General features: G+C 52.6%; 2 protein-coding genes across 3 annotated transcripts in view; both read right to left on the bottom strand.

The window, feature by feature from the left end:
• Positions 1–65: 65 nt before the first annotated feature.
• ANKRD2 (ankyrin repeat domain 2) lies at positions 66–9807 on the bottom strand (the record flags this gene model as incomplete). Its single annotated transcript, XM_082853831.1, is given in 10 exon segments — positions 66–215; positions 1262–1360; positions 1471–1569; positions 2389–2487; positions 2848–2946; positions 4443–4550; positions 4658–4816; positions 6345–6449; positions 9624–9713; positions 9715–9807. Coding segments are annotated over 10 exon segments (1086 nt in total). The 5' UTR covers positions 9793–9807.
• Positions 9808–11359: 1552 nt separating this feature from the next.
• UBTD1 (ubiquitin domain containing 1) overlaps positions 11360–24007 on the bottom strand; it is a 52216-nt gene continuing 39568 nt past the window's right edge. The window contains exons 1-3 of one of the 2 annotated variants that reach the window (XM_082854076.1): positions 17051–17166; positions 13819–14046; positions 11360–12446 (exon numbers count right to left, since the gene is read on the bottom strand). In XM_082854076.1, the coding sequence (XP_082710202.1) occupies positions 12061–12446; positions 13819–13993 (561 nt within the window). In that variant the 5' untranslated portion in view covers positions 13994–14046; positions 17051–17166 and the 3' untranslated portion in view covers positions 11360–12060. Of the gene's footprint in view, positions 12447–13818; positions 14047–17050; positions 17167–24007 lie in introns of those variants that run through there. The other variant, XM_082854075.1, reaches the window with a different exon arrangement.

A 24007-nucleotide genomic window follows, 5' to 3' on the forward strand; every position in this document is an offset into this window, starting at 1 on the left:
TTCTTATGACCCTCCGGCTGTACGCAGGGGACAGGCCAGGTGCCTGGCTGGGCTGGGACAGTCGTTTACTGGGCTGGCACAGGCTGCGGGGTCTCCCGCCCACTCTCAGCAGACCCCTCCAGCCCGTTCTGCTCTGACCCCGGCTCCGGGTGCTCCAGAGCGTGCCGGGTGTCAGCCTGCCACAGCTGCACCAGGTCCGTGGGGGTCTTTCCTTCCTGGGGGAGACAAGAGGATATCTAGTCACCGTTCAGAAGTCTGTACGAAGAGGTACCCTCATCTATGCCAGTGGTTCCCAACTGGGAGCAACTGGCAATGTCGGGAGACATTTTTGATTATGACACTGGAGGAGGGGATGCTACTGGCATCTCGAGTAGAGGCCAGGGATGCTGCCCAAACATCTGATAATGCACGGACAGCCCCCCCCACGACAAAGAGTTATCCCGCCCAACACGTGTGAGGCTGAGAAGCCCTCATTTCCACCTTCCCCTTGTCTTCCTAACTTCCCCATTATCTCCTCAGCCTCTCTTTCTTCTTTCATATAGCTAGCTTTTTTAAAAAAATTGAAGTATAGTTGATGTACAATATTATATAAGTTACAGGTGCACAATACAGTGATTCATAATTTTTAAAGGTTATACTACACTTATAGTTATTATAAAATATTGGCTATATTCCGTGTTGTACAATATATCCTTGTAGCTTATATCATACATAACAGTTTGTACCTCTTAATCCCCTACCCTTATATTGCACCCCCCAGCCTTTCTTGAGTCAAGGTCCCCCCTTACCCAATTCTCCTCTCTTTTGTGATTGCTCTGGGCCCCAAAGAAGAGCTTGGACGGGGGGGCACAGGTTCCTAAAGGAACCGGAGGGCCACAGGAGCCAACACAGGGTGCTAGGAACAATCATGCTGACTGAGTGCTTAGCTTCCTTCCGGCTCTGTCCCTCCACGATTTTGGCCTCCCTGAGCCTGGACATTAGGACCGCCTGTGGTCTACTTGGGGGCCTTTGGGAAATCCTCCTCCTGTCCCTCCTGGCTGTTTTCTCCACTTAGATTTTCTGGATGTAGAGAAGCATAGAGAGAGTTGGGAAGCCGGGTGGGCCGCCAATCTCCTGGGGCCCAGAGAAACCCTCCACTGTGACGCTGCCCCCAGGGCGGGCCGGCCGAGTCCTGCTCCGCTCTGTATTTCTTCCGAGCACAGCACAGGGCCCGGGAGGGCAGCGCACCCTGTTTACTGAGTCAGGGAAGGGGTGGCTTTACCAGGTTCTTGCTCATCATGTCAGCCCCGTGCAGGAGCAGCAGTTTGATGATTTTGTAGCGACTGAGCCTCACGGCGTCATGCAGGGCGCTGTCCCCTTCCTAGAACCAGTGAGACACTCAGCATGGCCCACGGGGGCACGTGGGAGCCCTCAGGGGGCATGTGGAGCCCCCTGTGGTGGGGCTGGGCGTGAAGGAACCCAGACACTCACTCTGTCTTTGGCATTGATGTCCAGGCCCAGGGATAGAAAGTGTTCCACGATCTCCACGTGCCCCGTCCGGACTGCCACATGCAGGGGGGTGCTCAGCAGCTGGTGGGGAGGAATCAGGAGATGCTGGCTGAAGGGACCTGGACTGTGATGCCTCTGGGAGGCGGCCGTCTTAACTCTAGCCTAATCCTTCTCCCAAGGAGGGGTAGGGAACGCTGTAATTTCCCATCACCCTATCTGATGATCAGCTCTAAGGCATTACATGCCACCTCCTCGGGGAAGCCTTCTATGATTCCCCTCTCACCCGGATGTGAGCAACTGCTCACTCCTCTGCCCTTTTAAAATAATTATAGTAGATGCCATTTACTGAGAAATGACTATGTAATGAGCACAGCAAAATCTTACAAAACATTAGCCTTATGCTGAATAAATAATTAATTTACATAAATTTTCCCATCCAATCTATACAAGAACTCTGCAAGACATTTTATAGATGAGCAACAGAGGCTCAGAGGCTGTCACTTGTTCAAGGTTATACACAAAGGATTGAGTGAATTAAAAATGGTGGATGAATAAATAAGTGAACAGATGAATAAATGAATGGATGGACGCATAGATAGACAGATAGAAGGATGATGAACGATGGCATGGGTGAACAAATCCTGCATCTCTGGGTGGTCCCAAAGCCGCCAAGCTAGTGGATCTCTTCTCCTCCCCTCTCCTCTGCTCTTCCTCCCATTCCCAGATGGTGGTCTCCAAGGGGCTGCAGCTGATGGCAAGGACCCATCCCTGGGCTCTGCAGCCACTCCAGAAACCAGACTAGCTCACTACCCTCCTGCTTTCTGCTTTTCTACCCTCTGCTTCTCTCCCCCCCACCCCTCCGCCCTGCTACCCCAACATCTGTGAGCATTATGGCCTCACCTTATCCCTCACGTTGGTGTCTGCTCCCCGACTTTGCAGAAGCTTCACCACCTCCAAGTGGCCCCCACGGCAGGCCCAATGCATGGCTGTGCAGTCCAGCTAGAAAGGAAGGGTGGAGCCTAATTGCAGAGCTTCAGGGAAGAAAGTGCCCTGGGGGAAAGGACCCCAGCCAAGAGGGCAGGCAGATATCGAGGGAAGGATAGGGCCACTCCAATGACTGAGCAATGGATGCAGTGGAGCCGAAGAACCCTCGGGCTCCATCTCGTCCAAGCCAGATTTACAGAGGAGGCTCAGGGAGGAGATGCCCACCCCCCCTCAAGGTCATATAACATACTAGAGGTGGAGCCTGGCCCCCGAGGCAGCTTGTTTATGTCCCAGGTCGGAGGTTTGCAGGGATAGGGAGTCTATGAGTGCTGGACCACCTCCTGCCCCTCACCCAATACCTGGCCTCTTGCTCACCCGATCCTGGAAGTCCACAGTGACCCCACTCTCTAGAAGCTTCTCCAGGATCTCCATGTGGCCCTCCAGGGAAGCTCGGTGCAGTGCTGTCCGGTGGAACTGTCCCCAGAGAAACTGTCAGGGCCTAAACTCTGGCCCCAGGCCTGAGCCCATCGCCCACCCAAGTTGAGCCCAGGCCTTATCCCAGCCCGATTCTGACCCCTGTGCCGGGTCCCCATATCTTCCATGTTCCGCCGGCTCCTTCATGCTCTATCTGGACCAGCCTTGGAGGCCTCCTGTGCACTGTGGACTCTGACCTTCTCACTGCCCCCTAAACACACAAGCTATTGCCTGTGCCCAAATGCCCATTTTGCGCATACTCCCTGTGAGTGCTTGATGAATTCTTGTAACTCCATGAAGATGCAGCTCAAGTGTCATCGACTTCTTGAAACCTCTAGGCCATAGCTGTCCCGGGGTCCAGACAACCCTCCACTGTGATAGACAGTCAAAGGCAAGCTGAGTCTTACTTGACTATGTCCCCTGAGTGCCTTGCCCAGGGCCAGGTGCACCCTGATTACTGATTCAAGGAGGGAATGAACTTCCTGTCCAACTCAGTCTGCTTTCTGCTTTGGTCTCTTGAAACACTCAGGCCAGAGGGCATATCTTTCCATATTCTAATGAACCAGTTGTGCATCAGTCTCCCAGCTACTGTCAACGCTGGTCTTTTTGGTTTTGTGCTCCTAGCACAACACAGAGGCAGGAGATGCTTAGATAGACCAAGAGGATTAAAACTCTGGAATCTAAAAAGTGGAAAGGACATGTAGTCTAAGCCTGCAATAATGCAGGCTGAAGGGGGTGACCATTAATTTGCTCAATCCCAGGATATGATCTCGAGAGAGCATCCTACAAAGTATGAAAGAGGCAGTTTCAGGGAAAACAAAAAGAAGTATGACGGGTGACGGAAATATTTTGAAAATCGTGGGGATGGGTGCACAACATTATAAGTGTAATTAATGCCACTGAGTTGTGCACTTAAAATTTATTTGGCATGTCTCATGTTTTATATATATATATATATATATATATATTTTAACCATAAGATAAAAATAATTGTTAAAATTATGATGATATACAATGCAACACAAAATATCATATCCAAGCATGTGCTTTAATAGTGTTTTCATTCGATAAATATGTATTGAAGAACTAATATTCTATTTGATCCCCATAACATGCTCTGAGGGGAGGAGCCAGTTTTACGAAGAAGGAAACAGGCACAGAGAGGTGACGGGCCCAGCCACAGGTCACAGAACTAGGGAGTGGTACAGGTGGGATTTGAATCCAAATCTCCCGGTCTTGGACTCTGTATTGGATTCCATTCCATTTTTTCCCCTAAGAATCCAGGTGTTTATTACTCTGGAGGTGGTTCAAGTTGGAAAGGGTCTAAGGATTTAGAAAAACTCCTGTGTGGGGAAGGGGGCATCCCACATCTTCTGAGGGGCCCCCTCCCAAAGGACACCCACGCCTCTTCTCAAAGAATGCACAAGCGGGCGGGGTGCGGGCATCAGCTCTGAAAGGGAGGCCGGCACAGGTGCAGGGCCCGATGGGAACATCACCTGATCGCAGGTGTCGGGGGAACCCCCGTCCGCCAGGAACTTCTCAATGACCTTCATTTGCCCCTCCACCGCCGCTTTCAGGAATGTCTCCGCGTCCACGGGGCCGGTCTGGAGAGAGTGAATGCAGTCCCTGGGGGCCGCTCCGCTGTGATCTGAGCCATTCCCCCTTCCTCGGCTCCCCCTGCCCACACAGGTGTCCTCCCCAGGACCCTTACGATCTCCTCCGGCTCTGGAGGCGGCTCCTGGGAGGCTGCCAGGGCTTCCCGCTTCTTCTGCTTGCGCTTTTTCCGCAGCTGGATGAGGTTCTGGATCCCACCCACGTCGATGATCTCCCTCCGCAGGTCTAGGGATGTTTTACGCACGCGCTCTTGACCCTGCGTGGGGATAGCCAATCAAGCCCCGCACTGGGGCACAGAATGTGGGGCTTGGGGACCTCTGAGCTAGGCTGGAGGTGGAGGACAGGGAGAGCCTCTCAAGGGAGAAAGAATCCAGGTCTAGCTCTGCCGCCTAGGACTAGGTGAAGCCAATGAGACAGACACAGATGCACAGGGGGCTTCAGGGGGCTGCTTGGGAGCTGCCCAGCTTCAAGGCTCCACATAGGGTGGGGAGTTGATGAGGAAATCTCAAGGGCAGTTCTTAGCCCAGGCCTCCAGAACAGGGTACGAATTCTCATATCTCCACGTAATTCTCTCTCTTTCCCTCCCTCCGTCCCTCCCTGCCTCTCTCTCTCTCTCTCTCTGGCCATAAAAGTAATACAGAAACATAAAAGCTCTGAAGAGAAAGCCCTTCTCTCCCAGAGGAACTTCTATCATAGCTCTGTTGATGCCCTTTCAGACATGCATCCTACGGGATCATCCTCCACGCAGTGGTCTGGAAACTCTGCTTTTCTCTTATCAGCGTGCAGATGTCTCCTGTCAGCACACACAGCCTCCCCCAGCCCACTAACACCTGCATCATGCCCTGTTGTATGGCTGCCCCATGACTGCCGCTTCCAAAATGAGTCCCCTGGGATCTTGTACACATGCAGATTCTGACTTAGCAGGCCTGGGGAGGAAAACTTCCCCCCTCTTCACTTCTAAGTTCTTTGGCTGGTCTAATAATTAAATTGATGTAAGACTGATTAATAGGAGAAAAACAAATTTAATTTCAGACGTATGGTAGTCCATAAAAATATGAGACTCAAAGAAGTGACCAAAGCAGGCAGCTTTTACACATTTTAGACAAAGAAATAATACATTTGTGCCACATTGAAAAGACAAAGGAGTTTGTTTTTGGAGGAACTAATTAGTGAAGAAACAAGTTTTGTTTATATAGCCTTCTCAGCCCTGAATTCCTGAGATCTAGTGATAAGGAAGCTTTCTACTTTCCTGATACAGCGAGGGTAACTTCCCATGGCAGATTTATTTGCTACTTTCAGGGGAACAAAGGAGGGTCAGAGTGTCCTTCTTGCACTGGCTTTTTCTCAGATAACTTTAATTTAAAATAATCAGTATGGGGCTTCCCTGGTGGCACAGTGGTTGAGAGTCCGCCTGCCGATGCAGGGGACACGGGTTCGTGCCCCCCGTCTGGGAAGATCCCACATGCCGCAGAGCGGCTAGGCCCGTGGGCCATGGTTGCTGAGCCTGCGCGTCCGGAGCCTGTGCTCTGCAACGGGAGAGGCCACAACAGTGAGAGGCCCGCGTACCGCAAAAAAAAAAAAAAAAAAAAATCAGTATGCCAAAGTGGCATATTTGGGGGTGGCATATTCTGCTCTCCTTTACAAGTATGAGATGGGGCCGAGATGCTGCATCGCTAACATCTCCCAGGGGTGCTGAGCTGCTGGAGGAGCACCAGGAGGGGCAAGGCCGTAACTGCCTGGTCTGTCTCCTGAGCGCGCAGATACTGGGTTCTCCTAGCACTTACCTTAACCTTTTGTAAGGATGGACTCTGAGGCCTGTGGTGCTTCTCATCTTCCAACACCAGCATCTCCATGGGCAACTTCTGATGGGTGGTGGTTCCTCGGAGTTTCTGGTGAGCCAAGGACAGGATGGGTTCCAGGACTGCCTGCAGTGCCTCGGGGGCCAGATAGCCTCGCCCACAACAAATTCAAGGACCCCAAGGACCTCCTCCTGTGTGACCTCCCAGCCCGTCATCTGCCCCACTCCTGTCTGGTCCAGGAGGCCCCAGGTCAGAGCCGGCCTCCCTGGCCCCAACCCCAGTTCAAACACCTGTGTACTGACTGCCCTGTGTCCCCAGCAAAACAGGATTAAGGGCTACTGGAATGAGTTTTCATGAAATTAAACATACTCACTTTTTTCAAGCACTGAGGTTTTGGTTTTTTTTTTCTTTTTGGTGTTTAAAATTCACTTTGATGAAATACTTGAGATGAGATGATAGTTTTTTTTTTTTTTTAGTGGGCTTACTTGAGAATACAAAAATTTGGCAACTCTGTCAGTTACCAACTTCTTTCCCTCAGATTTTACTGATCCGTGAAATCCTAGAGCATGGAAACTGTTGCTCTCAGGGAACCTGAGGGGTGGAACCCGCAGCTCCCCAGCTCTCAGCTTGATGTGAACTCTAAGTATTAACCTTATTCTCGTTTTAATAATATGGGGGAGACTCTGTCCAAGTCTCCTCCCCACTTGTAGCTCCAACCTGCCTGGACTACTTCCTCATGGCCGCTTCCTCTCTTCTAAAGGAAAACACTCCTTGTTAAGTGCTGGCGCCCCTATCTCTGAAGTCCCCATGTACCGGAAACATTCGTCCAGGCTGGAGAGTGCCGAGTCCAGGTGGCAGCTGGGGAGGAATGATCTCCCTTACAGAGCTCTCAGCTGCCTTTGTCGTTCGACACCGAGCTCCGGTGTTATACTCTTCAAGTGTCAGCTGAGGGCTGATTTTCCAGGTCTTTATTTCGAATGTTCTGTTGCCCACTGGCATCTCCTCCCTTCCATGTCAGGCTTACATGGTTTGAGGTCTCCCCAGTGCCGGCCTCGCCTGAAACGCTGCATCCTCACCCAGGGACAAGATCACCTAGGGCTTCAGCTACTACTACTGCATGTGGAGCCCTGGCTGGGCTCCTGGAGCATCTAGAGTGGGCTTGGTCTTAATCATCTTGGCATCCCCAGCACCGATGACAAGAGTTAGCACACAGTAGGTGCTCAGCAAATGTTTGGAGAATAAATGAATGAATGAGTTCACGGATGGTGGCAGGCGGGCTCAGCAGCTCTGCACACCTCCAAGTCCTCAGTGATGACCTAGCCCAGTAAGGCCCCTGCAAGAGAGCCTCAGCCCCTGGGCTGGTCTCCAAGACCCTCCTTCCCTACCCACCCCATGAAGTGGGTGCAGGCTGAACAGCGGTTCTCCTCTAAGAATGATGCTGGGCTGGGGCCTGGTGGGAACAACTGGGGACTCTAACACCTGCCCACGCCTTACCCAGACACCATAGCCCCTCGCTTCAGATTTGTCTCTGTAGGTTGGCATACAGTAGGTGCTCAAGAAATGTTTATTGAATTGGGTGTTTGTCGGTGAAACACAACCCAACAAAACTTCCACCTTACTTCATAGATGGTTGCACAGAGGAAATGAGAGAATGCCTGTCCAATGCGTAGCACGGTGCCTGGCATGTAGGAGGCACCAGTGGTGAGGCTGGCTCTGTGGGCACCTGGGGCCCTGACAGCCCTGCCGCTATATTTGTTGGATGAATGAATGGATGAAGACTGCTCCGTGTCCCCTTACTGAAGGTCTCTGTGTCCAGTGGCAGCATTCCAGAAATGGCCCAGCAACATGACTCCCCTGCCTGGCCCTGGTGCACATGCCCTTGGGGGAGTGAGAAATGGCATTCCTGGAGATCCAGGGATGCGCCGGCGGGGACTCAGCAGGCTCAGTCCAGGTCCTTCCCAGCCAAACCTCCCCTCCCTTCCCTAGCCCTCATCTCTTCTTCCACCAGAGTCCTGACCCTTCCCTCTTCCTCACCTCCATTCAGTCACTCTTCCTTTTTTGAATGGAGTCTACATCTACACTGATTTATCTCCTCCCTCCCATTCCTGTTAGGGCCAGTCTTTCCCCCTCCAAGTCCCTCTCAGGGCTGTCAGAGCTGCCTTCCCCAAACATGTCAGGTGGTACCACTGTGCCTCACTCAACAACATGCAGTGGCTCCCCACTGCCCACAGAGTAAGTATCTTTCACGTGGTCCTCACTGTCTGGTTTGTGCCCTGTCTCCCTTCCCAGCCTCAGCCCCTCCTGCCAGACTTTCTCCCGACAATCATGCTTCCGCTCACCCCAACGACAGGCGCCTGTTGTTTCCTTAGCCTGGAATACTCTCCCCACTCCTGACCTCCATCCTTCAAGGGCCATCCTTGAAGGCCTGGCTCAAATGCCCTCCTGTCCACAGAGAAGTCCTCGAGGGCCCACGGTCGGCATGCCTCACCCACCCTTTGTGCTCCTTCACTTCTGAGTTACACCTCTATTTCACCCTTTTCCACTCTGCCTTGTTTCTTAGTTGACCGTGCACCTGGCAGATGTCGGCTAAAATGAACACAGAGCTGGTAAAGAGGAGGCAGAGGCTGACCTTCCTGAGCCTCTCATTCCTCCCAGCACTGGGATCTTGGAAGAGTAGACTCTAGGTGAAGTATTCATCTCCATAAAATGAAGAGTAGAACCAGCCCGCACCCTCCTCCCCGACTTCTTTATTCCAGAGAAAATACAATTGCCCAGAGCCCCATGCTCAGTCGCCTCCCCGGGTGTGGCTGGTGGTCCTAGAAAACCCATGCTTCCTTGGCCAGCATCCCTTTCTCACTCTGCTCTCCGTCTTTATCCTTCCTCAGGGACCAAACACTGGAGTTTTTCCTGTCCCAGCCTCCCAGCCGGCAGCTGGGGGGATCTCAGGGCCCCAATCTGCAGGCAGCATCCCAGTTGTCCTGCTCTTTGCAGCTCAGCCTGTCTCCTCGAGGCCCAGGTGGGTGGACAGGGTCTCGAGGAACCCAGCTTGGCTCGCCCACTCCACTGTCTCTCAGATTTGGGGGCTGAAGCCTCCGTCTCCCACTGCCAGCAGCCCCCTCTCAGGAGCACCCTGCAGTAGAGCCAGCTGGGCCCCTGGGGACACCTGTCCTCCTTCCTTCCAGGTACGGCAGCCAGGCTCTTCCTTCCCTTGACAGCAGAGCTGGGTCTCCTCAGCACCCCCTTGGGCCCCACACCCCGCCCTACCTCATTCTCCTCCTCCTGTGCCAGCCGCTCCTCGATGAGTGCCGTGGCCCTCTGCACCTCCTCGGAGCCCGCCATGGCACCGTGCGCAACCCGCCCCTGCAGGCCCCGGGGCCCCAGGGGCTTTATATGCCAGGGCTCCCACCCCCGCCCTGCTAGGCGCCTCTGCCATGAGCTCACCGGCCCAATTCTCCAGCTGCCTCCCGACCTGTCACCTTCACCCCAGGCAGCCCCGAGGAGCAGGAGGCGGCAGGGACAGTTGCCACCCCCCAACCTCTGGCCTATTGGAGCCGCAGGGCCCAGTGCCCTGGGAGCGAGAGCGAGGACTGCAGGAAGGCGCCTGCCCAGCCTCTGTCCTGAGCGCTGAGGCCCAGATGGGCCGGGCAGCCGCGCTGCACAAAGGATCGCTGGCTGCCCTTAGCCCTGATGGTGGTGCCACCTGCTGGACGCCTGGAAACCCTGCCCAGCCAGTGCCAGTGAGGGAGCCTAAAGGCCAAATGTGGGGACCCAAGATAATCCCGCATCCCCAGGCCGTCCCGTGAAAAGGCCCTGCCTGCTCTGGGAAGGGGCAAGACTCTGCCTCATCTGGGCTGGAGTGCCAGGCAGTGGGTGGAGGTAAGGGCAGCCGCCTGCCTCTTTGCACGCAGCTCGCGCAGGCCTTGCCTCTCGGGTCCCACAGCGCCCCCTAGTGAAGCACCGCAGCATTTGGCTGCAAGTCCACTTGTCCCTGACAGACCTCACCCATCAGTCTGTCGCAGGGGGCCTCTGTGGGACTTACACGGTCTTGCTTCAAGGAGCCACTGGAAGGGCTGGAACGCAGCGCCAAGCCCTGCTGACGAAGACACCAGCTCTGACTGATCATCCTTCCCTCCCCGGTTTCCCAGTCAGGCCAACCTGACCGGTGCTCACTGAGAAAGAAAAATACTATCAACTGGAGAAGAAGCAGACCTGTACTGCTCAGTTCCGCACCTGGAACTGTGGGAGTGAGGCCTGGGTCACCACGACCCAGGTTGAACCTGCCAGTGAACCACAGACACCACAGCCCTGTGGTTCTGTGACACTCACGTGGCCTGCCCTCAGCTGAACCACCTTATCTAAGGTCCCCCTCTCTGCTTACGTGCACATTTTCCCCTAAGGAAGCACAAGACCCGGCTCCTTCTTCCCTCTGGTTCCCTTGCTGGCAAGCCGACACAGGTTCATCATCAAAATTTACCAGAGATTTTGCTTTCACGTCGCCAAGGGTGCACGCAGCATCTGCAGGACGTCCACACACATCTCAGTCCTGAGGGCCTGGCTCAGGGGGCTGGAGTCTGAAGCCAGCACCCTCGTGCTGCAGGAGCAGAGCAGCAGGTAACTAACGCCGCCTTCCTGAGGTGCTGCCTTCGCTTTCAAAGCGAGTTCACACCTGTTATCCCATGTAATCCTGCCAGCAGCTGAGAGGGGAGGCAGGGCAGGCGGCATCACCTCCACTTTAAAGACAAGCAACGCGGGTTCGGAGGTTAAGAGGCTTTTCCGGAGGACCCACGAGAACACAGGCCCGCATACTGGCAGTTCACGGCTCGCTCCACCGTACTCTCTGCGGTGGAGAGCACGGAGCAGTAGCTGCTCTACCCGGAGCAGCTGGGGAGGCCGTGCACCCACCTGCTCCCGCCCCAGAACTGGCTCCAGGGCTCCAGAGAGCTACAGGAGAACCCAAAGCCAAAGCCAGGCAAGAGAGAAGGAAGGAGCAAAAGGCTTTATTGATAAATATGCAGACATGTCTGCACACAGGGACCTGCTGCGGGGCCGTGAGCGGGCTGCAGACCCCCCACTGCCGGGGTTACAGCCAAGAGATGGCCCTGTGCAGGCCTCTGCCATGACAGCCCAGCCATCGGCCACCACCTCATCTCTGCCAGCTGTGCTGGGGGCTGGGAGAGGCAGAGGCCGGCCTCAGGCTCCCCACCCCCGGGGCTCACGAGTGGTCCCCTCCCCTCTAGGGGGCTGGCACTGGGCCCAGGGCAGAGTCAGGGGGTAGGGGCAAGGGAGGGAGACAGCAGCTGCTTCAGACCCTGAGCAGAAAACCGGAGTGAGCACAGCCGGCAGCACCAGATGACAGATCTGGGCTCCAGGGGCCTCCGGGCTGGCCCTCGTGGCTTGAACCTGCCGCGGGGGAGAGGCAGGGTGGAGGGCCCTGGTTTGCCTTTTCTCTGACAAGGTTGGCAAGGCCTGTGTGTGGCAGCACACTGTTTCCTGGGTGCTGGGCACTGGTGGCCCACGGAGTCCCTGGGAAGCAGGGTCCCCTCAGGGCTCGCCCGGCAGCCATACACGGGAGGCTCCCCTGGAGAAAAGAACGGCTCTCAAAGGCAGCGGCAGGGTGGGGGTGCCTAGTGCTCCAGCCGGGAGGCCTCTCAGCCCTGCAGAGGCCTTCCCTGGTCTCTCTGCCCAGGGGTCCGTGGGATCCTCAGTCCTGGGGCGGCGGGGGCTGGTTAATGATGACCTGGATGACAAAATCTTTCTGGATCTTGGTTTCCTGGAGCCGCGTGCGATCTGTGAGCAGCTTTCCAGAGAAGAACCATCGCTGCCAGGATGGCTCGATGCCCTCCTGGGTGTGCAGCTGCCTCTTGAGCTGCCCCACCGTGTCAGGCAGGCTGGCGCTGAGCCTCACGTCCTTGCCCGTGGAGAGGCGTACCTTCAGCGGGAACTCTCGGCGCACGCTGGGGGTGGGCTCGGGGGGCTCCAGGTTCTCCTCCTCAGTGTGCTCCAGAAGCAGGTTCACGGGTGGCGACAGGCAGTAGATGGGCAGCTGGTAGCGATTGCCCAGCTCATCGTAGCATTCACAGAGGGTGCCTGTGGGAAAGGCAGGGTGGTCAGAGTCGGCTTGGGGACCAACTGATATGGATTAACTTGTGTCCCCTCCACCGATTTCATGTATTGAAGCCCTAACCCCACCCCCACAGTGTCACTGTATTTGGAGATAGGGGCCTATATGGGAGTAATTAAGGTTAAATGAGGTCATATAGGTGGGGCCCTGATCCAGTAAGGGTTAGTGCCCTTACAAGAAGACCAGAAAGCTCAAGCTCTCTCTCTTCTCCCACAATGAGGACATAGAGAGCAGGTGGCCATCTACAAGCCAGGAAGAGAGCTCTCACCAAAAACCAAATCAGCTGCCACCTTGATCTTGCGCTTCTCGGACTCCAGAACTAAATTTCTGTTGTTTAATAAGCTACCCAGTCTGCAGTATTTTGCTATAGCAGCCTGAGCAGACTGATACACCTGTCATGGTCATCCCACAGTCCTCAAACCCACCCTACAGGCAGGTCTTCCTGGGACAGCTGGTGGGAGCTCAAGGTAGAGGCAGGAAGATCTGGGCTGACATTCTGGCTCCACCAGGTACTGGCTCATTCAACCCTAGAAAATTACTTAACTTTTCATTTGTTCATTCAACAACTCCTTCCTGAGCATATGTGCTGGGTGCTGGGGTTACAAGGATGAATGAAATAGCATAGGCCCTGCTGTTCATGACTTATACCCAGCGGGCCTCAATCTTCTTACTTGTACAATGTGTTACATATAGTAATATATTGATATTTACTGTATCTTGAGCACCAGCTAAGTGCTGGGACTGGACTAAATGATGTTATGTGTATCTTGTTGAATCCTAACAGCCATCCTATGAGGCTGGTATCACCACTTTATAATTGTTTAGTCACTGAGGCTTTAAATTCAAGAAGCTCACGGTCACATAGCTAGGAAAGAGACACTTGGTTAAAACCCAGTCTCTGACTCTATAGAGTTTCCATTGTTGCCCTCTGCTTTACATAGTCCCAGGGGCCATTATGAAATTAAATGAGATAATGCAGCAGAAGCTTCTAGCTCGGTGCCCAGCACATAATAATCCTCAACAGAAGGTTGTTACCTGAGATGTGCTGGGATCTCAAAGGGCCCTGAGCAATCTTTAGCTTGCTCTCATCACACCGCCTTGAGGTTTGCTGGTGTCTTTCCACGCCCTCGTTAGGCAAGTGGGGACTGTGTCTCATTTTTCTTGGTGTCCCACTCCTGGACCATGTTCATGAGGGCTGCTTGAATGAACAAGCGACTAGCCACACCTGCCACCCACCAGCCTGGATGGGAGCTCCTGACATGGGGCTGGCCACTGGCTCTCCTCCACCCTGACGGCCCCCTCACTCCGGTGGGGAAAGCCCCCGCCCTGCCTGCTCACCATGTGGCAAGGTGATGCTGGCTCCGTCCAGGATGGCCTGAGCCAGCTCGTGGTCGTTGGCCTCGGCTGCATAGGCGGCAGCCTTGAGGGCATCCCAGATCTCCTTGCGGCCCTCGAAGGCGGGCGCTGTGTCCCAGAACTCATCCCTCTTGCTCCGCAGCTGCCCATCGGTCATTGGGTAGTCGCTCTTCCACTTCAGCCGCTCCTTCTTCAGGGGCTCGTTGCGTCCTGGGCAGGACAGAAGGGAGAAGCTCAGCATCTAGAAAGCCAGAGCTGTGGTCCACCCTCTCCCAGCCCTGCCTCCCTGGCCCTCACTGCAGTGGCTCCTGAACGTTCGGGTCTCCGTGCCCTTTCCTGGAGTCAGGGAAGAGTCTGGAAACTGCACACACCCAACCTGGGGGTGTAAACCACTTCTGTTAGCAGACGCAGCATGTACTGCCTTTGTTGTTGTTGCTGCTGCTGTTGAAGTCTTAATTTTACTGTCTTTCTTTGATAATAAAGTAGGACGTGTTCAGTACTTTTAAAATCTGTAAAGAATGTAAACAATTTTTAATCTGAAAAAGATAACTGCCACGGTTTACGGAGCCAGCTTGTGCCGTATCACAGGCTGGCACTGTAGCCTCAAAATGCCCCGGCAGACGGGGAAACTGAGACCCAAAGAGCTCGTCATTGGTCTAAAGCCACACAGGTACCAATTTAATACCAGGCTTCCGGACTCAGAAGGCCACCCTCTGACCACTGTCTGTACCGTGCTGCCACTGGGGAAAACTTACTTAAGAATTCCACCATTCAGAAGTAACTACTGCTGACACTTAGACATATTTCCTTCCAGCTTTCTTTCCCCCATTTTTCTCAGTAGAGTTGGGCTCGTATCATACAATTTATTTTAAAAATATTCCTTGTTATAAAGAGGGTTTAAAATGTTTTCATGCCAATATACAACTTTCTGTTATTTCACACTTATATTACTGTCCATGTATATTCCCATGACTAAAAATTATAAACGTTTTTAATGTCTTGTTATTAATGTTCCACTATAAAGTTACAAAGAATGTTTTTAGAACCATAACCAACTAACCAAAAAATCCCTGCAGCCTCTGAAGAAGAAAACAATTCTGTTAAATGTCATCATTCTTGTTACCCAGCTCCAAGACAACTCCAGACCTCAGTCAAGATTGAGGGAAGAAGCATCTCTCAAAGGCTTTCGGAAGCTCAGGCACCTCAAAGCTGAAGGCAGAATGAGCCACGGGAGTGAGGTCTAGAGTACTTGGCTCCTGCTATAACTCAGGTCCTGGGTGAGATGCGGAACTAAGGCTGAGGACTGCCCCCACGGGCTGGGGCAGGAGTGGCGGCTCCTCAGGGGAAGAGAAGGACATTCACTGTCTACCAACTGTGTGAAAGAAAACCATGTAAGCACTTTACTTATATATATATCATCCCATTTCACCCTTCCAATGGCTTTAGGTGGTAGGTGTTATTATTACTACTTCACAGATGATGGGACAGGCAGAGAGATTAAATGACTCGCCCGAGGTCACACAGTAAGTGACAGAGTGAGAGTTCCACCTCAGGTCAGACTGAATCCACAAACGGCCCTCCTGTGGGTTTGCTGCTACCAGTGCAGACAGAAAACTCTCAAGCCAGACATTTAATCTGAAGTGTTCCTAGGTTAGCCGAAGGAAATGCAAATCCTCTTTGTAGGAAAATAACTTCAAACCAGGCCTCAAAGAATTCCTGAGATGAAGTTCCGAGAAAAACAAATAACAAGGTCATAGTTTTTTTGTTTTTGTTTCTGTTTTTTAATCACAGCATACAAAGAAACAAGGCAATATGAGTCCGAGCCAGCAAAAACAACAGGCAATAGAATCAGACTCACAAAGACTTCAGATATGGAATTCATCAGACACAGATTACAAAAGAACTGAGTGTAAGAAAGGAGAGCCTTCACAATATGAAGAGGGTATGGGAAAAACACCCACATAACTGTCATCAGAAGTATTCTGTGTGACCAGTAGAGGAGAAACACTAGAGACTTTTCTTTATAATGGGCTACTGATAAATGATGTTGGGACTACAGGTTCTCCATATAGAAAAACATGCAACAGGAGTCCTACCTCATGCCAGACACAAAAATCAAAGCCAGGTGACTCGGGACTTCCGTGGTGGCGCAGTGGTTAAGAATCCGCCTGCCAATGCAGGGGACATGGGTTTGAGCCCTGGTCCGGGAAGATCCCACATGCTGCGGAGCAACTAAGCCCGTGCGCCACAACTACTGAGCCTGTGCTCTAGAGTCCACGAGCCACAACTACTGAGCCCGTGTGCTGCAACTCCTGAAGCCCACGTGCCTAGAGCCCGTGCTCCGCAACAAGAGAAGCCACTGCAATGAGAAGCCCGCAGCCCCAGTTCACCGCAACCAGAGAAAGCCCGCACGCGGCAATGAAGACCCAACACAGCCAAAAATAAATTAAAAGAAAGAAAAAGAAGAAAAAGCCAGATGGCTCAAAGGTTTAAGTATGAACGACAGAAAGGAGGCAGAAGGCAGCACAGAAAATGACAGTATTGTCCATGTGCTTTTTTGAAAAGGTTTGGCCTGGAGGTGTTTCTGCCTGGATCAATCAAGTAGCTCTGCATCATGATTTCTGACCCCCTTTCTCTTCGGTCCTTTAGCATTGATGACTCACTGACAAGAGCTTTGATCCATCAGGACTCACGGGCATTATGCAGTGACACCCTCGGGACCTCTGGGGTGCAGCATTTCTGCCTCTCCACTCAAGGACCCAGACGTCAGGGCTTTTTAACTTCTTGAGCTGTTTTCTAAAGTTTTCCTTTCTCCTTCCTCTTTGCCAGATGTCAGTTCTTACTGGTCTCCATCTAACTGCAGCTCCTATTGGGTAGAGGTCAGGCCCAGCTAATGGGCCACTCCTAATCTGCTGAGAGTTGAGAAAGCTTTGTCAGCACTGTCAAAATTGAGAGCATATGGCTCTAGGAAAGAGGCTTCCTAAAGAAGAAAGAGACTAGGCTTCGGGACATGTGTTGTTCCTGCTCAGATGCCCCACCACCCCCTTACTTAAATGGTCAGGTTTTGGTTCTGTCCCTGACAATCAAGGTTGCTGGACTGGTGACCTCAGGACACCTGACATGTAACTGTGTATGAATGCATCTCACTCTTTAATATGAACACAGCCCCATGGTGTCACCTTTCAAAGCTGTCACCTCAGGAGGCCCCCAGTACCTGAGGGATGCTTTGCTCGAATACCTGGCCTTCAGAGTCCCCTCCCCTCCACACGGAGAACAGCATGCTTTCCTGTCTGCGCTGTCAGAGACACACTTCTCACCCCAGGATGGACACGATGCCGGTGAGCCTCCCCAAGTATTAACTGCATCTCCATCACCCAAGACACAAGGGCTTAAAATTTCTTCGCCCTGCACGCTGGTCCTTTCAGGCTGAAAATATGAGAAAATATTAGAATGGGGTGGGGGTGGGGGTGGGAAGGGGGAGGGTTGATGTAAGAAAAGGGCAGCAGAAGCCCAGCTGTCTCAGCTGTCACTGCACTTCTTTGCCAGCAGGGGGCAGGCGCAGCACCTCGGGCCAGGGGCTGGCTCCCTTCACAGTGAGTCAAACACAGCACAAAAACATGCAGCAAAGTTCCCCAGGCCCAAGGCAAGCATGCATAAGAGACATGCCAAAATGTCCAGATCCCTACACACTGATGCTGACAATTTTAGGCACAAATACAGACAAAACAGAAAAGGAAGTTTTTACTCCAAACATTGAAAAAAGCAAATTGATGATGAGTATTTTAAATTTCATTTACTTAAAAGAAAATGATGTTTTATAGTTAGTTGAGTCAAAAAATATTGGGCAGTGGAAGGGGTGTGAACACTTTTATATGCTGTACAAATTGCTACAAACTTTCTGGAGGGTATTTGCTATGATACCAAAAAACTTAAAAGTGTGCATCCCTTTGGCTCACCGATTTGGTTTCTAAGAAAGTATTCTAAGAAAATAATCACAAGCGTGTGGGGAAAGTTCAGCTACAAAGCTATTTAGCTCAGCCCGGTTTTCTAGAAATAAATTAAACGCACAGGAGAAAGGCTACATTAACATCTGTGCATCCCTAGCAGCCATTCTGTAATGGGGCAGAAGGAGGCTGAGTAACACGGGGAAATGTGCGTTATACAGTGAAAAAAAAGGGTTAGAGAACAGCCAGTGCACTGTGCTCCAGTTTTCATTTCTAAAAACGTATGTAGGGCTTCCCTGGTGGCACAGTGGTTGAGAGTCCACCTGCTGATGCAGGGGACGCGGGTTCGTGCCCCGGCCCGGGAGGATCCCACATGCCGCGGAGCGGCTGAGCCCGTGAGCCATGGCCACTGAGCCTGCGCGTCCGGAGCCTGTGCTCCACAATGGGAGAGGCCACAACAGTGAGAGGCCCGCATACCACACACACACAAAAAAAACACGTATGTAATATTATATATATTAAAAAGACTGGAAGGATTTACACCAAAATGTTAACAGTGGTTATATCTGATTGACAGTTACCAATGATTTTATTTTGCTTTTATTTTCCAAGTTTCCAACAATAAGCATTAATTACTTTAGTAATAAGAATAATATAATGAAAGTTGCTGACAAGTAAAAAGGGTACATAAAGTTCTGAGGAGCAGCCACAGAAAAGGAGGAAGAGTTTGGGGAGCTGAGAGGTGGGGTTTGAGGGTGGTGGTGAACTGAGAGCCCAAGGCCCACAGCCTCTAGGATTTCAGTTGCTGGCAGCTCTGGGTGACTCTGTTCAGGGCCAGGCAGGCTCTGTTGGTTTCAGCAGCAACAGCAGCAGCAGCATCTAGTGGCCTCTACTTATGTCTCCACCTGTCCTAGATAAGCTCCAGGTCAAAAACAGAGTAACAGAAATGGTCCTTATCCCCAGTGAAGTTGACGAAAGAGAGATTTAAAAACAAAATAAAAGATCAAAGTACACACCTGTATGGGGAGGGACAAAACGCCCATGACAATCATGGGTCTCTATGATTGTGGTGGGAAGGGAACTGAGCAGAGTATGTATGTTTCTGAGTAGACGCAAAAGCTGGGGTGTTGAGGGTTGCCTGAAATACCACTTGTGTTAGGACCTGCTGAGGTGCTGGTTAAAAAGGCAGCTTCGGACTTCCCTGGTGGCGCAGTGGTTAAGGATCCGCCTGCCAATGCAGGGAAAATGGGTTCGATCCCTGGTCCAGGAAGATCCCACGTTCCGCGAAGCAACTAAGCCCATGCGCCACAACTACTGAGCCTGTGCTCTAGAGCCCACGAGCCACAACTACTGAGCCCACGCGCTGCAACTACTGAAGCCCGCACGCTCTAGGGCCCGTGTGCCGCAACTACCGAGCCCGCGTGCCACAACTACTGAAGCCCATGCGCCTAGAGCCCGTGCTCTGCAACAAGAGATGCCACCGCAGTGAGAAGCCCGTGTACCACAACAAAGAGTAGCCGCCGCTTGCTGCAACTAGAGAAAGCCTGCGTGCAGCAACAAAGACCCAATGCAGCCAAAAAAAAAAAAAACCCAAAAAACAAAAACAGAAAGGCAGCTTCCCAGGGCCCACCTCAGACCCACTGAGCCAGAGTTGCAGGGCTAGGCTGGAGTAGGTACTCGGTTCTGATTGAAGAACGCCACTTGTGAGCACAGCAAAACAAAGTGGAAATGGCCCGCTCATCCATATGTTAACATCAGCTAGTTCAATGGATCACCTCCAAAGTTGCTGCTGAGAGCAGATTCAGAGGGTAAAGGGGGAAGAGAGCGAGAGGGCACGATGTCTGGGTTGGGGGAGGATAATGATGGTGGACGCTGTGGTTTGGCCTGGATAAGGAATGGTGTCTGGCAATACCACCCCCAAGGGGCGGTGGTGAAAGGAGAGTGAGAGAGAGAACACTAAAGATCCTTTCCAATTTACATAGAGCTGGAGTGCATCTATGCGCATGTGTGCGTATGTGTGTGATTCACACTGCTTAACTCAGAATAACTACACAAGAGGGGATTCTCAAGAACCCACGGAAGGACAGCGGGCCTGGCTGCTTCCCTCTGAATATCCCTGGCCCAGTGCAGGTTCTCAGCAAGTGTCTGCTGAGTTGAAAATGGAACTGACAAATGCACAGTGAACGGTGTGGGAGCATGGTGGAGGAATCACAGCTGAGAGCAGCAGTGGGCAGGCAGGGGAAGTGGGAGAAGGGGCTGCCGTGAGGGAAAAGTCAGGCAGTCCCTTTGCTTGTTGATCTCAGACCCCAAGAGATCCTTATTGTGGCCTCGGGGACTGGCATACCTGAGTCACTGGGACGTGACACCAAGTCTGAGACCAGCCAAGGGAACCAGAGATTTCCCAGGAGAGTCAGTCCACCCAAGCCAGGAGACGGCCCTATTTATACCTGTGGCAATCCCCAAGCTCTATTTCCACACTCGGTTACCAAGCTGCATACCCAGGTCCCTGCTCCAGGGATGGGGCCAGCCATGTTCTCCCCAGAAGTACTGATTATGTGACAAGCCTGGGCTTGCTCTGGCTGGTGGGAGAGATGAGGCTTCAGGCAGAAGAAGGGACAAGAGCCTCCCCATCCCAACAGCCTGGGCTGCAATGGCCCTTTGACCAGGATGCAGACTCCAATCTGTCCTCCCCTCCCCTTCCGCCCTGGCAGTCACAGCTGGGCTGCAGGGGGCTGGAGAGATGTGGCTGAAGTATGGCACCTGGCAGAGGGGATAAGAGATTCAAGAGAACAGCAGGCCCAGAAAAGGATCAGCCCAGCCAAGGAGGGAGCAGGCAGGGGAAGCAGAGCGCAGGTAATCCCTTCAGGAAGCACAGTATTTATAGTTAGACTTAGCCCAGGATGACCCTCAGAGCCTGGGTAACCTTCAAAAGGAAAGTGCTAGCCCAGCTCTGCTCAGCTGGGGCCTCCCCACCTGGCCTCTTTACAGCCTGGGCCCATCTTCCCCATTCATTCCCTCCGGCCCAGCTCTAGGGTTCAGGGAGGGAAAGGGGTGGAGCCAGTTGCTAAGTGACAGCCCAGGTTTCCTAAACTGCATCCCTTCCTAGGGCACGTTGGGTCCCGGGGGTCCTGGGCAGGGTTGAAGGACTCGAGGCTCCTCTGGGAGCCCTGAACTCAGCTCTGTGATGGCGCCCAGCCTGGGGCAACTGCAGTTCCCTGAAATGGTCCAGTTTGTCCCCCTGAGGCTGGGACCACCTCCAGTTCATCACTCGCCTCCTGGGGACAGGCCCCGGTCTGGCACACAGCGGGTCTCAACCACTGTTTGCCCAATGAATGAGTGAATAAAGTGAACGAGCCATCTGGGAAAAGTGGGAGGAGCTGGAGAGGGCAGAGGCCAGATCAGAGACCGGAGCAGAAGAACTCTGCTGGAAGAAATCCCAGCAACGGAGAGAGGCAAAAGACAGGGGGTGGCAGAAGTGGCAGTCCAGGAGGGACAAAACCCGTTCCGGAGGTGTACAGTGAGGAAACCCGCCGGAGAATGAGGGCCTGGGTGTCAGAGACCACGCCCAGGGACGGCCTGGAAGCTTCGTGGCAACGGGAGAGACCAAAGTGCAGCCAAGAAAACTAACCCGACCCAGAGCCCCCCTGCTTGGGCGGCTGTGAGCGTGGACAAGGGGGCACACAGAACCGCGGAGACAGTGTGCGCTTTCACTGTGCTTGCACACAACGCACACATTTACTGGGGCGGACTCAGCGGAGCAGGCCTTTTATCTGCTCTCTGCTCGGTGCCCCCAGCCCAGGGCCCCCGGCTGAGAGGCCAGGCAGGGCTAAAGGTGGCATCCCAGGCTGGGCTCTGACCAACTCTCCCGCTCCCCCAAGCTGACTTCCCCCAGCCGTTCCCCTGTCCCATTTCCTGAGGGAAAACTGGAAAACTGGCCTTTCTGATCTCTACAAACAGAACCCCCAAATCCCCAGGGCCTACTCTGGGATCCAGCCTGCTATACAATCAACAGCTCCCTTTCTGGGGCTGGCTGGGAAAGAATGATGTATTTCATAAGCAGAGTTATAAAACGTCAGGTGTTCGGGAAATGACAGTGATTCTTCTTGTTTTAAGTTCACATGAATTAAAAACAAAAACAAAAACCCAGCCTGTTCCTTTCCTGTAGTGAATATATTCCCATCTTCTTCATGTGCTGATTTTTGTTCCCAGGTGTAACAAAGTCCCGGCCTGAATGTGAACAGTTCCAGGGCTACCAGCTCTAGAAAGAACCTAGATTACAGATAACCATGACTTGAGACACATTAGCATAGGCTCTCTCTCCAATCTGGCTACTTACTTATGCATGGGCTTCAGAGATGGATGGGGTGGGGGTGGGGGCTGCTTTGGCTGCTGACCACCTGTGTGAGTGCAGGGGCCCAACCTATCATTCCAAGCCTCAGTACTCCCATCTGTACAGAGGCCGTGACTCCCACCTCATGGGACTGCTGTAGGATTACAGAGACCACCCTGCCCAGTACTTAAAAGACGGTAGCTCTTGTAATTAGTGAGCAAGCTGAGTCAATCGTGCTCATTATCATGACGCAATTAACAGAATGAAAGGTTACCATCTTCTTTTCCTTTTCCATAAAGTTGCTGTGATTTTGAAAACTGTGAAAACCCCTGCTGTAGTGAACTCTTGGTCTCTACCTCCCCCAGTGCGGTAGGATGCAGGGGTTAAATGAGGTTAAGTTTGACAGGGACAAAAGAGCGGGCTTGATGGTTGCCCGCTTCCCTGTTCGGCTGCACAGCGTAGGGTCAGCACTTTTCCCGGGGCAGAAGAGTGAGGATGGCGGCTAATAAGTAAAACAGGAACCCCCCAGAGGTTGCTAGAAAGGTCTCCGGCATCTGGCCAGCTCCCCTTGCTACCTCAGGACTCTAGGGAGGAGAGGCAGGTCATCTCTACCACTGCTTTCTACAGCCCTGCTGTCAAGGAGGGTCCCCACAGGGAGGATCCAGACCAGCACCAGCTTGGTAGCCAGGTGCCTAGAGGCCTGACTTCTGACACCCAAGACTCTGTCCCCCTGGGTGTCAAGCGCCATCTGTGCTTCACTCAGACATGCGCCACTCCATCAGGGCAGGTCCCCCAGAGCATGGCAGAATCCTGAAGCCAGGAGTGACCTTAAAGTCATCTACTCTAGCCCCTTCATTTTAACAGATGAGGAAACCGAGGCTCTGAGAAGTGATGTACCTGTCCCAAAACCCACAGCTTTTGCCCGTGTGTGTGTCGGGGTGGGGGATGGTAAATTGTTTCTATCAAACCACTCCACTGCCAGTGAAAGCTCAATTATAACTAGAACATTAAAACGATAGGCCTTTGACCCAAAGATGAAAACTCCAACAGGAAAAGCAGTAAGCAGAACACGCTTCAGGAGCAAGAGTGGAAGAGTTACGTACGAGTCAGTCTGTTCCCACTAGGAAAGAACGAAACCTAAGAGCGGACTCCAGGGCCTGACTGTGCATCCAGGTCTCCTGTGGGCTAGAGAGAAACACAGACTCAGGCACTAGCCCAAGACTCTACTTCCGCATGGCTGGTATGGGGCTCAGTGATGGAGACCAACCTCCCACCCGTATGACACTCCCGCGGGGGGCAATTCAGCCTCTGTGGGCACTTCTGGAGACACTCACTATGCCAGGAGGAAACCTATCCCATTGCTGGATGGATCAAATGGTTAGAAAGTTAAGTGTTATAGTCACCCTTCACTGAGCACTAACTATGTAGCAGGCAGTAGGACCGAGAAACACAGAGACCGAAGGTCCAGATTTTGGAGTCAGACAGACCAGGGTTTTAACATCAGCCCCATCATAAATTAGCTAAGTGACTTTGGGTAAATGTCTTAAGCTTTCTAGTCTCCTCTTCTGAGAAGCAGGGAGTTAGTAACGGCCCACTTCTTAGGGAGGTTGGGAGGATTGAAAATCTACACATATATATTACATTAGCTAATAAGATCAAGAAGACGATATATAATAAATCAACTCACCTAACACCCCACACCCCAGGTGCAGTCTCCCTAGCCCTTCAGGTTGTCTCCTCAACCGGAAGACACACACACACACACACACACACCCCAGCACCGTACTTGCTACAGAGGAGGCACTATCATTGTCACTGAAATTGTTTTTGCCATTATTAAGATTATTATTTTGACCTGGAATCCACTGGCTCTGCTCTCTGGAATGACACAGAACAA

This window comes from Leucopleurus acutus (assembly GCF_964270905.1).
Source record: "Leucopleurus acutus genome assembly, chromosome: 14".
In the NCBI taxonomy this organism is placed as follows: Eukaryota; Metazoa; Chordata; class Mammalia; order Artiodactyla; family Delphinidae; genus Leucopleurus; species Leucopleurus acutus.